The 17,347-nt window shown below is 40.4% G+C and overlaps 1 protein-coding gene across 1 annotated transcript in view; it reads left to right on the top strand.

Annotated features, from left to right (window-relative positions):
- LOC125128405 (phospholipid-transporting ATPase ABCA3-like) overlaps nt 1-10,019 on the top strand; it is a 195,777-nt gene extending 185,758 nt beyond the window's left edge. The window contains exons 28-32 of the mRNA XM_047782760.1: nt 3,066-3,253; nt 3,870-4,040; nt 4,578-4,768; nt 9,417-9,490; nt 9,894-10,019. Coding sequence (XP_047638716.1) covers nt 3,066-3,253; nt 3,870-4,040; nt 4,578-4,768; nt 9,417-9,490; nt 9,894-10,019 — 750 coding nt within the window. The remainder of the gene's footprint in view (nt 1-3,065; nt 3,254-3,869; nt 4,041-4,577; nt 4,769-9,416; nt 9,491-9,893) is intronic.
- The last annotated feature ends 7,328 nt before the right edge of the window (nt 10,020-17,347 follow it).

Below are 17,347 nucleotides of genomic sequence, written 5' to 3'. Positions count from 1 at the left end.
TGCTAAATATCCTGGGAGTCCACAAAGGGCCTTCAGGGTGGGCACAGAGCAGAAATTTACCTAGGGGGTGGAGAAAGTTATTTCTGAAGCAGCACAGAAGAGAGAGATTCTGTAAGGGGCCTCCTGGGTGGGCAGAGCTTCATGATCTCCCTACCAAGTGGAGAAAGTTACCTTGGAAACAGGGAAAAATCCTGGGAGTCTGCAAGGGGCCTTCTGGGTGAACATAGCACCGCAGTTTGCCTAGGGAACAAAGGGTAATTTGGGAATCATAGCAGACAGTCTGGGATTCTGCAGGGGGTCTCCTGGGTGGGCAGAGAGCCATAATCTGCCTAGGGAGTAGAGAAAGTTATCTCAGAAGCAGCACAAAGGAGCCTTCATCTTTTTTTTTTTTTTTTAGGGCCATACCCAAGGCACATGGAGATTCCCAGGGTAGGGGCTGAATTGGAGCTGTAACTGTCAGCCTACTTCACAGCCACAGCAACACCAGATCCAAGCCGTGTCTCCAAACTACACAACTCTTGACAATGCCCGATCCTTAACCCACTGAGCAAGGCCAGGGATCAAAACTTATGGATCCTAGTCATGTTCACTGACCACTGAGCCACGATGGGAACTCCCCTGAACTCTACAATTTCTGATGAGAAATCTGCTCATGATCTTATTGAGGATCCCTTGTATATGATGAGTCTCTTTTCCTTTACAGGTTTCAAGATTCTTTGCGTTTGGTTTTGGAAAGCTTGATTTTTGTGTGTATTGTGTTTGTCTTCTTTGGACATCATTGACATTTTTTTATTATTATTAACATATAGTTGATTTATTACAATATTTTGTCAAGTTCTGTTGTACATGAAAGTGACCCAGTCACATGGACATCATTGATCGTATTGGATGTTTGTATTCATATAGTTCATCAAATGTGGGACATTTTAGTATCATTTATTCAAATGTTCTTGCTCTGTTCTCTTTCTGGAACTCCTACAGTGCATGTGCTCACCCACTTGATGGTTTCTATGGTCTTATAGGCTCCATATACTTTTATTTCATCTCTTTTGCTTTCTTTTTCATGGACGCAATAATTTACATTGTCCTATCTTTTGTTGACTGATTCTTTCTTCTGCCTACTCAAATCTGTCTTTGAATCCTTCTAGTGAAGTTTTCATTTCAGTTAGTTGTTGTACTTAACAGCTCCAAAATGTTTTTTCTCTTTAGGTTTTCTATCTCTTTATTGATATTTCCATTTTATTCATACACAGTTTTCTTAACTTTCTCCATATCTTTCTTTAGTTCTTTGAACACTTTTTTAAAGTATTTGTCTAGTAGGTTTACCATCAGCATTATTTTTTAGGGATAGTGTCTATTTATTTTCAATGAGTCATATTTTCCTGTTGGTCTGCATCTCTGTAATCAGAAGCAGCAATAAGTTATTAGAGCACAAATGCCATACATTTGGAGGATAAGATCTTTTTGCTCACCCTGGCTTCCCCTAGCTATGTGCAAACTGCTCCAGGAACATGTGCACATGTCACCATGGTGCTGGGGATGCAGGATGGTAGATGCTAGTATATTAAGAGCAGAAATTGAAATTAACCGCAATTTACAGTCCAAATATTCTCCTGGAATTCACGAGATTTCAATAGACTACAAAATTCCAAAATACTTTATTAGACGAAATTTGCCACTGTAATTTTTGTCCAGGTGAGTAGATTTCTTCATGCTTCCTACTCTGCCATCTTCCCAGAATACCCTGAATCTCTTTTACAGTGGTGTAATATGTTAATACCTTAATTATTGATTTAAATTTATCTATTACTCTCTTGTTTAAAGTGGCCTTTTCACTACATCCCACAAGGTTCAAAATATTGTCCAAGAGGAACCAAGGGTGAATTAAGAATGTAGTCGTAGAAATTTATTTTGAAATTTGCAAAATATGGAGGTTTCTAAAATATTTTTTATTTTATTGTTGATTTTTAATTTAATTATATTTTTATAGATGACTATTATATAATTTTTATAATATGTTAAGGCTTCTTTTTTGACTGATAAATGACTGAAATAAGAGCTAGAATCCCAATTTTGCTTACCTGCAATGTAGATGATTCTCACAAAGCCATACTGCATACAATAGAGAGTTGAAGGACCCCACTTATAGTCCATCCATTTAGCACCACTACCAAAAAGTAGAATGTCACCTGAGCCTATACCATAAATCAATGTCCAGCCTCTCCTTCTATGATAGCCTTTCATTATGAAATCCTAGAATCCCATGGGACTAAACTAATGAAGACTTATTAGAGAAAATAGATACTAAATTTCAAAAATATCCATTCAGTTATTAACACTGGACTCCACAGCACTGATTTCTGTGTCTCTTTTACTTTTTAGAGTCACCAGAGTTTTCTTTAGGCTTACAATAAGTAAAGGTTGAGCCAATAGTAGACTAACTTCTTTATATCTCATTCCTATTCTTCAGGTGAATATGCTTCTCTAAGAGGTGCACTGCTATTTATTTTTGAATTAATTTTTATTTATTTCATAAGTTGAATATGGCCTTTTTAGGGAGATAAGCTTATGTTAATAAAAATCCATCTTGGGAGTTCCCGGTGTGGCTCAGTGGGTTAGGAACCCAACTGGTGTCCATGAGGATGTGGATTCAATCCCTGGCCTTGCTCAGTGGGTTAAAGATGCAGCATGGCTGGGAGCTGTGATACAGGTTGCAGACATGACTCAGATCTAGCATTGCTGTGGCTGTGGCACAGCCAGGAGCTACAGTTCAATTCTATCCCTAGTCTTGGAACTTATATATTCCTCAGATGCGGCCCTAAAAAGAAAAGAAAAGAATCTATCTGGACACACACTTTTGCACACTTTTAATTTAAATGTATGACAGTAGCCTCCAGTAGTAGTGATTCTCTAATCACTGAGAAATAAGTTATTTGCAAAAACTCTGTGGGTTTTAACTTTAGAAGCATGGGCTGGAAAACCTCAGGTCTTCTATGCTACTCATATTTACTGTATGACCAGTGACATATAGTTGACTTGTGTTCTTCATTATTCTTTTCTTTTAGGTCAGATCAAAAATTGGCTATTGCCCACAATTTGATGCCTTGCTGGATTACATGACTGCTCGGGAAATAATGACTATGTATGCCAGGTTATGGGGGATTCCTGAGAAGCAGATTAACCATTATGTAAATAAGTCAATGCAATCACTGAATCTGGAGCCATATGCTGACAAGTTTATCTATACTTACAGGTAAGATATACCAATGCTCTCGTTACAGATAAAATTGAGGCGCCCTCCTCTGTTTCTGATTTTTGGAAGCGCCACTTACAAACAGAAGTGCCACTGACAAACAGAAACAATGACTGGGAAGTAATCTAATGCCCTGTCAGTATTTAGATGCCAGCAACCAAGTAGACCTAATTCGTATCACATTTTTCCCTTGCAGAGGTGAAACTCACAATCCTGGTTCTATTGCAATATAGCCATTGAATTACAAAAGAGAGCATCTTTGTCCATTGTTCTTTGTTTCTCAAGTAAGGACAATGTGAAATTCTTTGTATTGGCCTGGTCATTATGTAGTTTATATATCTGGGAGGCTCAAGGAACTTTTGTAAACAAAAGTCACCTTTCTACCTTTAGAATGAAAATGATTTGATTTATATATATGGATTTGAGTTTGATGGTTTGTTTAAGTCACATGCAATAAAGCATTTTTAGTAAGTCTGCTATTCCCTATGATTCAGTATTTTGGAACTAGGCAAATTGTTTCCTGTAAATAATGGATATGTATTAAACAGATGTTTTGTGTTTTAAATTACTGTTGCATCTCTGTTTCTGCTTTCTGTCTCCTTCTTTGACTGTGAAGTGGAGGAAACAAACGTAGACTGAGTACTGCTATTGCCCTAATGGGAAAGCCCTCCGTCATCTTCCTGGACGAACCATCAACTGGTATGGACCCAGTAGCCCGGCGCCTGCTCTGGAACACAGTGACACGCACCCGTGAAAGTGGCAAAGTCATCATCATAACATCTCACAGGTGTGGTTCACTGAGAGGCTTGGTTAAGGATTAGAAGAGCTGTAGTGGTTATGGTAGAGCATTATTTGGGGGTGCTAATATTGGAGAGTAAACTTGCCCGAGCATGTGAGCTTCTCGTGAATCCTAATGAATGGAATGGCCAAGGATCCTCATTGAGAGGCAAGAGCAGGAAGTTTAAGAGCTGTTCCATCTGCAAATTTGGTCCTTTATGACTTTTAAAGAAATTATAGTTGCTTTACAATGTTATATTCATTTCAGGCTTGCAACCTAGTGAATCAATATCTTTTATCGATTATACTCCATTTAAAGTTGTTATAAAATATTGGCTATATTCCATTTGCTGTAAGATATACCTTATAGCTTATTTATTTTACTAATTTCAATTTGAAAATATCTCCATTTGCCATGATGTTGATGATGGCAGAAAAGTGTTTTCAAAGAGAGCCACAAAATACTGGATGTTTGAACTACAGAATTTCTTCCAATAGAGACTTCTTTTTTTAAGCTTTACATCATTCTGGTATTTTGTTTTGCTAGTATGGAAGAATGTGACGCTCTTTGTACTAGGCTGGCCATCATGGTAAAGGGAAAGTTTGTGTGCCTGGGCAGCCCTCAGCATCTCAAGAACAAATTTGGCAATGTTTACATCCTAAAAGCCAAGATCAAGATTGATAAGGATGAGAACAAATTAAAGGATTTTAAAGATTTTATGGCAACAGTCTTCCCAGGTAAAAAGAACACCATTGGGTTAACATCATTATAAATGTGTTAGATCATATTTTTTGTTCTCATCATCCACATGCTGTTTATCTCCAATAACTATTTCTTGTGAATTATAGATGTTAATTGCATTTCCAATGCTTGTTATTTTAAACCTTTTAGGTATGGTTGTGCTAGGAAGTTTATACAAAGAATAGGTATGTTCACCAATCTCTTGAGTATTAACTAGTAAGGCAGTTGTAGATTAGAACTCTTGATACAGTTTATATAGCTAAAGCCATATGTTTGATCACAATTCTCAATTATTATCACATATAATCTGTATAAGTCTGCTAGGGCTGCTATAATAAAATACCACAGACTGTGTGACTTAAATGGCAGAATTCTTTTTTTCTCAGAGTTCTGAGGTTAGATGTTCAAGATCAAGGTTTCAGGAGGTCTGGTGATTCCAGAACTCTCCCTACTTGCCTTACAGATGGCCCTCTTTTCACTGTATCCTCAGCTTTTTCCTGGGTGTGTACATCCCTGGTGTTTCTTGCTCTTCTTATAAAGACATTTATTTCGAATTACTTCCTTAAAGTGTCCATGTCCAAACACAGTCAACTGGGGTTAGGACTTAGGCATATGAATTTGGCAGGAAGCGGTACAATTCATTCCATAACATCACTCATGAAAAGCCTTAAGTTTTTTTCCCCCTCGCACTAAAACATAACTCTGGTCTTTTGCTGTCCCAGTCAGAATAAGGAGTTGAAAATCAAACCAGAACTGCTAAGCTTTTCTCTCCTTTCAAGAGTAAGCTGCTTCTTCACGCTATATTCAATAAGTTTTCTCTGCCTATATGGTACAATGCTAGAGACAACAACCGTTTCTGTCCTTACCTTTCTTTCCTAAACATAAAGCAGGAACGTGGTAAGACTTAATAATTCTGGTTTTTCATTTGAGTTTCCACTCTGCCAGGCTGAGCAAAATATCATAGAAGTTCCCATGGTGTGTCAGGCTGAGGAATTGAAAGTTTATCTTCTAAGCAGTGGAAAATAGCTTGATTGATTGCATAGTAAGAATAGAGAGCAGAAAATTAAAAAAGATTGGATGGTAGGGCAGATGTGAGGAACAAATGTGAGGGAAAGAGAATTACCTCAGTGTTAATAGTCTATTAAGTTCAACATTCACTTATGCTTTCATTCAGCAAATATTTTTGAGATATAGTCCATAAATCACTACAAAGAAAAATTATGACCAGAAAACTTCATTTACTATGTGCTATCCTAGCAACTTGTTCTACTTGAAGCAAGGACACAACACCAACCAGAAACTTATCCTCAAGGATGTGGATATAAGAGTGTTCATGGAAATGTGTGTTTGAGGCATATTTTCAACTGGGGGTGGTGGTTTCTCAGTCTTTCCTCACATTATGTTGAGAATGTAGCTATTCAAATATGACAAAATCAAAAAGGAACTGATATGTAACTATACATAATCATTGATTTTTTTAAAAAGAAGAAAATACTATAAGCAAAGGGCAGCTAAAATATTCATTTCTAAAAACTTACCACAGAAATGAGGACTATTTAAGATAAAGGATTCTACACAATCTCAAGGAAATTTAAGTCACTATGCATTCTTTTTGTAAAAATCGCAAATACGATGATATGATTCAGTTTCTTCCCTTTGGAAGAGTATATCTGAAAAGTATGCCTGATCAAATAACACTATGTAAAATGAAAACAAAAATATTTTAATCCATTTTGAGTTTATTTTTGTGCATGCTTTGAGGGTGTGTTCTAGTTTCATTGATTTGCATGCAGCTGTCCAGGTTTCCCAGCCATACTTGCTGAAAAAACTGTCTTTTTCCCATTTTATGTTCTTGCCTCTTTTGTCAAAGATTAATGGACCATAAGTGTCTGGATTTATTTCTGGGTTCTCTATTCTGTTTCATTGGTCCCTATGTCTGCTTTGACAGGTAGCACACTGTCTTGATGACTGTGGCTTTTGTAATATTGCCTGAAGTCTGGGAGAGTTATGCCTCCTGCTTGGTTTTTGCTTCTCAGGATTGCTTTGGCAATTCTGGGTCTTTTGTGGTTCCACATAAATTTTTGGATTGTTTGCTCTAGCTCTGTGAAAAATGTCATGATTAATTTGATAGGCATTGCATTGAATCTATAGATTGCTTTGGGTAGTATGGCCATTTTTACAATATTAATTCTTCCAACCCAGGAGCATGGAATATGTTTCAATTCCTTTGAATCCTCTCTAATTGCCTTAATTAATGTTTTACAGTTCTCAGCAAATAAGTCTTTCAACTCCTTAGTCAGGATGTTGGACTTTGTCAAATGCTTTTTCTGAATCTATTGAGATGATCATGTGGTTTTTCACTTTTCTTTTGTTAATGTGGTGTATGATATTTATTGATTTGCATATGTTGAACCATCCTTGTGAACCTGGGATGAATCCCACATTGTCATAGTATATGATCTTTTTTATATGTTGTTGGATTTGGTTGGCTAAAGTTTTTTTTTGTCTTTTTGTGTTTTTAGGGCCACACCTCCAGCAGGTGGAGGTTCCCAGGCTAGGGGTCTAATTGGAGCTATACTGCCGGCCAATGCCAGAGCCACAGCAACCTCAGATCCAAGCCATGTTTGCAACCTACAACCACAGCTCACGGCAATGCCGGATCCTTAACCCACTGAGCAAGGCCAGGGATCAAACCCACATCCTCATAATTCCTAGTCAGATTCACTTCTGCTGCTCCATGACGGGAACTCCCAGTTGGCTAAAATTTTGTTGAGAATTTTTGTGTCTATATTCATCAAATATATTGGCCTAAAGTTTTCTTTTTTTGGTGGTATCTTTGTCTGGTTTTGGAATCAGGGTGATTAAATGTAATTATTTCTCTCAGGAAAAAAAATAAGAAAATTCTTTATTAACCAACATACTAAATAAAAAGAAGAGTAAAAATTAAAGAAATGGTGAGCGGAAACACTGAGCAGGACAAAAATACAAATCCTGGGATTAAATGCCATTGTCAGCACTTTTATAATTGTATTTAAATTAATTACCTGGCTTCTCTCTTACTTTCTCTCAAATGCTTATCTGTATTTCTGTTCAGTGTTTTCCTATTTTTCTCCTTTCCAGTTTCAATTTCCCTTGTACTTTCTGTACCATTTGCTCTCAATAGTTAAGTATTTCTGAAATGTTTTCTTTAAAAAAAAAATCCTCTCCAGTGCTATCCATTGTCTTTTCATATCTCCTTGTTATCCCGTCATCTAATTTCTTACTCTTACAGTTATAATTTAAGATTTTCTTTCCTAGCATCTATACAGTTTCTCCAGTGGGAAAAAAGAGAACCAAAGGTGGACCTCAGGTCCCCCGTGTTCAGTACGCTTCCTGGGAGGCCCTCTTGGGTCTAACCTCACAGAGATCACTGGGTGAATCTCTGGGGCTTTACCAAAGGAGAATGCAATAAAGACAGAGAAGAGAGCTGGTGCTTAAAACAACCGGCCCTCAGACCTTGGCAAATCCCTTTCCTCCTTGCAGCAGCAATAGAGCTAGTTTCCAGTGGCTCTGCCCATCTGCAGAGTTGAGCTTGTGGCCATGCCTGACATGGGAGCTCAGAGGGGACTTCTGCCTGATTTGCATCTCCAACCCGTGACCTGTACTGGGTGTGGAGCCCATTCCCTGCTGACCAGAGAAGCCAAGTCAAAGTCATCTTCTGGGTCTAACCTCCAGTCCCCTCCAGTCAGGAAGCCTGGTCAGAGAATTCAAAAAGCCATGGAGCCCATCCCACAGCTGTACTTTGGCCTTATCCGACCAAAGAGCTCAACTGGCACCGTTGCCTTATTTGGAAAAATCTAGTCGGCTCTGTGTGGTTGGTTGTTATTAGGTTTCATTTTTTCAGATTCAAGTACATTTGCTCTAGCTTCGGTTTTGATTTATTTACATAGGCTACCGACGAATTCAAGCCACCTCAGGTCTAATGGCTTCTAGTTTGATTATACTATCATAAATTTTAAAATATTTAAAATCCCATTTAATTTAATTTTTAAGAATTTGCAAATATACAATGATAAGTATATCTGTTTGTTCCACATTTGAAATGGATTCTACCTCTCCCACCTTAATTACCCCAGAAATTCTTATTCATCTGTAAAGGAACATGGCCTGACCTTGGGGTTTACATGTATGATTTCCTCCTTCACTTGGCACATGATCATGTGAATAACAAAGAGGCTTTGTCCGGCCCTCCTCCCCAGGAAACACACTAAACACGCACACTTGCTCACACAACTAGAATAAAAATTCTACCCATTTATATTCTCAGCCCTGTGTTTGGGAATAAAGTCTTATAGTAACAGACGTTTAGAAGGCTCAGGTTTCACCCTTTGGGCATATGAGTTCACAACATTTTTGTGCGTGAAACCCCTTCCTCAGTAATTACTATGAACTCCCTCAAGTATAACCTACTACAGCAGGAATCAATCTGCTGAAAGAGTTAACTACGTCATGTATATGAAAGAGGTAGGTTTGGCGATTATGTCCCTTTTTTATTAGCCACATCTCATCACCCCTCTGTTACACATGTACCTTGATAAATCCATATTTTGGCATTTTAAATGTAATATTTTAGATTCTGCATCTGTCCTATCTTTCCTTTCTTAGGTAGTGAATTAAAACATGAGAATCAAGGGATCCTTGACTACTATGTTCCCAGCAAGGACAACAGCTGGGGAAAGGTGACTGCAGAAGCCATGGCCTTCTAATATTACCTGCTAAGAGGGCACTAATGATGGGGAAAGTATTTGGCATTTAGTCTTGAGGACTGGGTGCCTGCAGGCATAGAAGCACCAGAGATTGTAGGTTACTTTTTAATGGTCCAAGGAGTTCATTGCTTCCGATTTTTACCTCCAAATCCTATTTTTGTCTATACTTCCATCAAGAGAATGGGGACAGAGACCTGCTTTCTCTCAAGGATCTATTTTATCTGTTATTTCATCTCCTCCTTCTGAAGTACCATTTGTCCTCTAACAGTAACTTGGCAGTAGTTGGAGGAAGTGGAGGAGAGGCTCATCGGGGTTGGGGGGGGGAGGGGAGGGGAAGACTGCATGGTAACTGTACTTTTTGTTGTTGCCATTAAAGATGTTTGGTATTTTGGAGGAAGCTAAAGAAGAATTTCATTTAGAAGACTATTCCATCAGTCAGATTACGCTGGAACAAGTTTTCCTGACCTTTGCTAACCCAGAGAACACAGAAGCTCATGGTTGAAAAAAAAAAGGTGCCTTGACACTGACTTGCAACTCTTGACCCTGTGTCTTCTTTAGACTGCTCTCTACTATTCCCGGATACAGAGAGAGGCATTCCTAAGGGTATATATCTTGGTGTAAATATATTTACTTAATAAAGAGTCCCCCAAAGGAGACCTTATGTCCCTTCTTTCTGGACTTACATGAGTGGACTGTATACTCAGCATGTACGAATCTAAAGACATTTGGTGAAATTTCTGTTTTCGATCCTAGAAATATGAAAGCGTAGCGATTATTAGGGTGAGGACAAGGACCTTTTCCCAAGTATTCTGTGTATCTGAAAACATTCAGAAATGATGAAGCTATCAGATAGGACATTCTGAAGAGAAAGTGCTTTGTGTTTCAGCAGCTGAGTTATAGAGAAGAGGACCATAAAGCCTGGAGCAAAAATCTCTCTCTCTCTCACACACACACACACACACACACACACACACACACATCAGTCTTCTAGCAAAAGGAGTCTAAGGTCAATATCAAAGTTAATGGAGATAAGTGGCCTATTTCCAAAACTCAAACCAAGATTCTACATTGTAGAGAATCTTTGCACTAAGAACATTTAGAGTCCAAGAAAGGAAACAAAATCATTCTTTAAAAACAGTGTGTTTTCTTCCTTATTCTTGACGTACCTCTGATTAAGAAGGGAAAGAGGGAGAAATAAGACATATAGAGAGGGAGACAGAATTTTCCTAATTCTTGTTTGGGCAGATGGAGTTCCCCCACAAGCAACATGAAAAATCTAATCACGTCTGCAAGATCGTGAGCGGATTAGTAGACAAGTGGGACAATCTTTCTCAAATTATAAAGTGGGAAAAGTCAGTGAAGCTGTTCTATTTTGGGTAGTTTGGGGGTGGAGATTTTTATATCCTTAACTGGATATTGTGAGTAATAGATATCTAGAAGCTAGTCTCTGTTCTGTTTTGTTTTTGTTTGTTTGTTTGTTTTCTGTAATGTAACTTTCTGTAGGTTCCATTCCAGTACCTGCCATAGATCTCTGACAAGTGATTTCGGTAATTACAGGATTTGTTTCCCAGGCTGGCCATCTTGAAAAGGGGAGAGGGAACTCATTAACTTTTTCCTTGCATCTTGTCTCCCAGTTGGCGTCGTTAATGATCCTTTAAAAAAATTCTTCCAGTCTCTCTTTCACTCTCCCTCCCTATCACCTATCCTGCCTCTTCATCTTCCAGCAAGAAACAAACATTATTATGTGTCAGTTCCTCTACTAAGCACTTTCCACGCCTTGCATCATTTAATCCCATGACAACCTTCTGAGGTAGGTAATGCTGCCACTGTCCTCATTGTATATGGGATGCTCCGAAGGGTTAAGAGATTCACCCAATAAGCAAGCATGAGTATCAGCGTCCCATCAAGAGCCAGGGAACCACAGGGCAATTTGAACAGGGAAAGCAAAAGGAATCATTATAACAGGGATTTGCTCTTAGAAGGTCAAGAGAATACCCTATGGATGAGGGAAAATGCCCAAGGAAGAAAGGGCTCCTCCCCAAGGCTGGGATTCAGATCTTCTAGCAGAAGGTTTAGCTGTGGCTCACTTGAAAGTGGGGAAGTTCATTGACCTTGGGCCAGGACGGTTCCATACCTCAGGGTACAGGCTGCCTAGGCTGGCTAACGGGGAACCACGGGCTGGGTCAGGCAAGTAGAAAACCCTTCTCTGGGGTTGTCGTTCCCAGGTCTGTTCTTAAAATACATTCACCACCATATTACCTCTTTGCTCCGCTTCCTGTAGGTATTAATCAAGTACAGACCTAAAGCTTAATGAGGTCGAAAAGAGGAAGGGAAAGAAACAACCCTTCTCTGGGGTTGTTGGCAGTGCTAAGAAGGGTCACCTCTGTCAATCCCTGGAATCCACATTATTGGCGGGCGGGGAGAGGGAAGCGGCAGGAAGGGCGAACCACAAAATGTCCCCATCTGCTGTGGGCTGCAGCAGTAAGAGCAAGAAGAAGCTAAGAAAACACCCTTAACCAGGAATAGAAGCCCTTTGTCCTGCAGTGTTCCTCCAGCGCCCCTCTCTTGGCAAAGCAGGAGAAAAGAATTCACAACCTGTGATTCCTTAAGTTATACTGGAGCTAGTATTTCTTTGGGGTCAGCCAGGAGAAGCAAGCATCAGTGAAAGGTCTGCAGGTGGGGTCAGATGGGAGGCTGGCGGGTCAGGGCAGAGAGTGCTGACTGTGCTGCAGGGTATTTCTTGAGCTGCGCCGTCTAGGGCAGGGGCGGCACCCGCTGACAGGTTCAGGGTGGGAGCAGGGGAAAGACCAGAGACGAGGCTTATGCCCTACGATTAGCAGCCTTGGGGTGCCCGGCTGGTGGGGGTTTGCAGATCACTGCGCCTGAGCCTCTGGAAGGTCTCCTTTAAGCCGCACAAACCCTGGGGCGGGGGCGGCCCCTGACTCTCCTTCAATGGACCGCCACCAGCCACTGGTCCGGCTGAGGGTGACCTTGACACGTGAAGGAGAGGGGAGCCCACGAGATGTAAGGGATGATGGGCTGAACAGGAGGGCGCTCTGTGGCTGTGGGGTGGGGACGTGCTGGGGACGGGGCACGTGGGCGCTTGTGCTGGGCCGGATCGGGGGTGGCGGTGGGGCTGGAGGCAGCGCGCGCAGGTTCCTCCCACGCACCTGACATGCAACCCGGCCTCGATACTTCGTTGCGGTACTCGCGCGAAGCCGAGGCAACAAACCTGTTCCAGGGACGGTTGAGAGGGACGTTAGGAGGAAGCGCCCAGCAGGTTCAAGGGGCTCCTGGCTGTAGCAGAGGCAGTTGTGAGTGGTGAGTCCCCGGGACCTCCCTCGCTTTCTTTCCCACGGCTTGCGAAGAGGTGCTCAGGTCTCCCCCACTCCCCGCCCCCTTCCTCCCTCCCTCCCCGCCCCCTTCCTCCCTCCCTCCCCACCCCGACAAATCACAGCAAACAGGCTCCCAAAGAGACTTATTCGTAGTCCCCAAACACACACAGGCGCTCACCAGGACAAACTCAACACATGCACTCTTGGAAATTTTATTTGGGCTGTGCTAAGTATTTGAATGTGAGGGTTTTGGAAGCACACGTTTTGGTACAAATCCAGACGAGTCCACAATTGATGTGCTGTCTGGCTTCCTCAGCTGGGGCTGCTATAATAGAATCCCATAGACTGGGGGACTTTCAAAACTACATGCGTTTGTTTCTCACAGTTATGGAGGCTCAAGGCTCCTTGCAGATCCCTGCCTGGTGGGAGCCCAATTCCTGGTTCCTAGACTGGGCTTCTTACTGTGTCTACGTGGCAGAAGGGGCAAGGGGCTCTCTGAGGCCTGTTTTATAAGGGCACTGATCCTGTTCTTCAGGGTTCTAGTCTCATGACCTAATCCCCTACCAAATCTCCCACCTCCTGATACAATCACACTAGGGTTAGGCTTTCAGTATATGAATTTTGAGGGTACACACACAGTCAGTTTATAGCAGTGACCTAAGGAAAATTATTTGATTTCACCAGGCCTCCGTTTCCTCATCTGTAAGAAAAAGGACCCAACGGGTACCCATCTCAGAGGATGATTGCAATATTTAAATTACGAGAACATAGTTCAGTAAATAGCAGAAAAGGGTGTGGGAGTTAAGTACTCCATTTGTCTTAGTTTCCCTCTGTCAAAGCAAAAATTGCACCAAAGTTAAACCGGGCAAGGAAGACTCCGTGCAAATCTATTGGAATAGGGAAGGCAAAGCAGAATTCGGTCTGAGTTCAACTCTGCTGAAACAAAAAGTTCAGGAAGGTTTTTCAGGGCTGGGATGAGATAGTGGGGAATGTGCTAGAGGACTTTAGGGAAGAGGGTTTCAATAGAAGGTGTCGAGTTATTTCCTGAGTTTGCAAAAGTTTTCTCTGTGATTAGGCCGGTGGTACCCACTGAAGGTAGCTCCCACCCTCCCTAGGAACAGAAGCGCTATCTTTCTTTTTCTTTTCTTTTTTTTTTTTTTTTTTTTGTCTTTTTGCCATTTTCTTGGGCTGCATCCGCGGCACATGGAGGTTTCCAGGCTAGGGGTCAAATTGGAGCTGTAGCCACCAGTCTACACTAGATCCACAGCAATGCGGGATCCAAGCCGCGTCTGCAACCTATACCACAGCTCACGGCAACGCCGGATCGTTAACCCACTGAGCAAGGCCATGGATCGAACCCTCAACCTCATGGTTCCTAGTCAGATTCGTTAACCACTGAGCCACGACGGGAACTCCGAGTGCTATCTTTCTTGACTGCATTTCAAAGGATGACTCCTCGTTCCTTAAGAAAAACATTGTTTGCATGGTGAAACAGGAAAGACTTTTTTTTAAAAAAAGAGTGACATGTATTTCAAAGACACAGAAATAATTTATAATTACAAGTTTTCTAAAGAAAATGGTTTAACAAAAGAGAAGACAGGACCTAGAGCCAGAGCCCGATGGAAAGTTAGTCAAGCTCATGAGAACTTTAAGGCTGTCTTGGTCACCTCATTTTATACAGAGTAGGTGGAAGACTTTTTTTTTTTTTTAAGATATCTGTATTTTATAGAATTAAGGCCCTGTGTTCCATTCAGAACAGGAAATGAAGTAACGTAGTGACTATAAATCTCATTCTAGTCATTCAAGCCTGTAATCCAGTGATTCCTTTTCATTGTTCTTTTGAGCCCACACTTCAGTAGGTTGTCCTAAAATTTTTCAGACACTTTAGGTTCATGCGCCTTCTACCTCTTCTGCCATTCCCCCAACACCCCAGGGTTGCATCCAAGTTTGGGGGAACAGGGGCAAGAGTGCATTTGGTATTTAGGGCGTCAAAAGTCCAAGAATAACAGAAGTAAAACCATTGAATCATTGACGTAGTAGCCATCACTGAATTCCTAAAAGTTGGTTGTACACATGCCAAAAAGACCCTTCATGAGCCAGGAGCACTCAATCCAAAACCCAGAGTGACTTGGGTATATTGTTATAAAGCAGATTATAGAGTGAGAAGGCAGCGACTCTTTATTCTTATCAGTGATTGGTTATAAGAATCTTTTTAAAGATAGGGAATTTGTTAATGCTTAGATCATATCAACGAGGGGAAGGAGTTTAAGTTTTGCTTAACTCATGCCAAAGGCATAAGCAAGAAATGACCCACATCAAGGTAGTAGTATAAAATAAACTAAATCAAACTTTGTATGATTAAACAGGTTTTGTCTACTCAGGGAATTTTCAAGACTGGCCTCTGTTTGTTTTTGATTTTGACAAGCACTATCAACAAAGTGGTGTCTATTCTGCCATTTTTCTTTTCTCTACATGTGCATTTTTATGAAGAAGCTTTATATCACATGTAATATCTTGCAACTTTTTTCCTTTAATGATGTATTATCCTGCTATGAAAGTACAGTATTTATCTTCTTCTCTGAAACAGATGACTATGATTTAATTGAAGGGATTGCCACTATTTCAGGATTCCATCTGTTTCTACTTTCTTGTACTAAAACAAGTGTTCTAGTGAACATCTTTCTGCATAAATCATTGTTTTGCTGTGATTTTGTTTATGAACTCTGTTTCTATGTGTTTTTTCCTCTTTAAGCATTTGATCTACAACACAAATTCCTTTGTTGTTGATGTAACAGACATGTATTGAGTGTCTTTTGCAGCTAGTCATAATATTTGTTCCTGCTGAGGCACACCCACCTTCCAGTGAAAAATTCAAGAATGGCATAGTTGCAGAGTTGGAAGCTGCATGAATTGCAAATTGCTATCATGCCATCGCCACATGAACACAGTGCCTGCCGTGCCATTCTGATTGTGGTTAGTCTTATATTGAGGTTTTGGGGAATGCATCTTTTATATAAATAATGCACAGTGACTTAGCTCCATGTTGTTTGAGACACAGGAAAATAAGATATCATCACCACTCCTGGGCTGTTTAAGGTCTGGTATCACTTTCTTAAAGCCAGAATTTGTAGTTTTCTATCTGTGTCCAGTATAAAGGAGTTGTCATGATTTTAAAGATGTTTTCCTTAAAATATACCATTTTTTCTTTCTTCTTGGCGAATTGTGTTAGGATCCACATGGTCTACACTTCTAGGAATTTCAGATGAGTCGTAACACAGTAATTTTTGATCTCTCCCATAATAAAGATGTTTTTCTCCTGAAGCATAATTTATATGAAAAGCTCAGATTTTGATCAACGATCTGGTCAGTTTTGAAACAAGTACAGCCCTATCAAGACACAGATAGTTTCGGTCACACTAGAGAGTTTATTCTTGCCCCTTTGCTGTCAGCTACCTCTCTCTCCCTGCTCCCTCCACCACAAATATGATCGTGCCTTTTCTGTGAACTCTTATGAATGGAATGATGCAGAATGTACTGTCTTGTGTCTGGTTTTTTTCCACTTACACCCCTTTGTGCACATCCCCCCGCTGTCACTAGACTTTTGATCTGTTTTCTGTTTCCTATAATTTTACATGAACTTCTTGTGTATTCTATGCAGAAAATCTTTATCAATGCATGTATTTTCTTTCTCTGCCTTGCCTGTTTTCTTAGCAGTGTCTTTCAAAGTGGAAAAGTTTTTTTTTTTGTTTGTTTTTTTTTTTTTTTTGCTTTTTTAGGGCCACATCCACAACATATGGAGGTTCCCAGGCTAGGGGTGGAATCAGAGCTGCAGCTGCCAGCCTACACCACATCCACAGTAATGCAGGATCCAAGCCACGTCTGCGGCTTACACCATAGCTCATGGCAATGCCGGATCCTGAACCCACTGAGGGGGGCCAGGAATCAAACCCACATCCTCATGGATACTAGTCAGGTTTGTTTCCACTGAGCCATAACAGGAGCTTCCAGTTTTTATATTATTGAAGTCTACTTTTTTAATTTTTCCTTTATAGTATATACTTTGGGCATTCTACATAACAAATCTTCACCTATACAAAAGTTACACAGAGATTTTCTGTTTTTTCAAAAGTTCTATAATTTTAGCCATTTAGATTTAGGTTTGAAATTTAAAGGTAAGTTTAATGGCAAAATGTATCCGTGATCTGTTTTGGGTTAATTTTTGCATATGGTGTGAGGTAAAGTCTGGTCTCAGTGTTTTCCATAAAGATAATTGAGCTGTCCCAGCACCATTTAAAAAGGTGCTGATTGAAGTATAGTTGATTTACAGTGTTGTGATGGTTTTAGGTTACAGCAGAGTGATTCAGATGATGTGTGTGTGTGTGTTTGTGTCTGTGTGACATGTGTATGTATAAGCATATATATATATTAATTTTCAGATTCTTTTCCATTATAGGTTATTACAAGATACTGAATATAGTTCCCTGTGCTAGACAGT

Source organism: Phacochoerus africanus, chromosome 5 (assembly GCF_016906955.1).
Source record: "Phacochoerus africanus isolate WHEZ1 chromosome 5, ROS_Pafr_v1, whole genome shotgun sequence".
Classification (NCBI taxonomy): Eukaryota; Metazoa; Chordata; class Mammalia; order Artiodactyla; family Suidae; genus Phacochoerus; species Phacochoerus africanus.
Note: the sequence above shows the minus strand (reverse complement) of the source record. Positions and strands in the feature narration are given on the sequence as shown.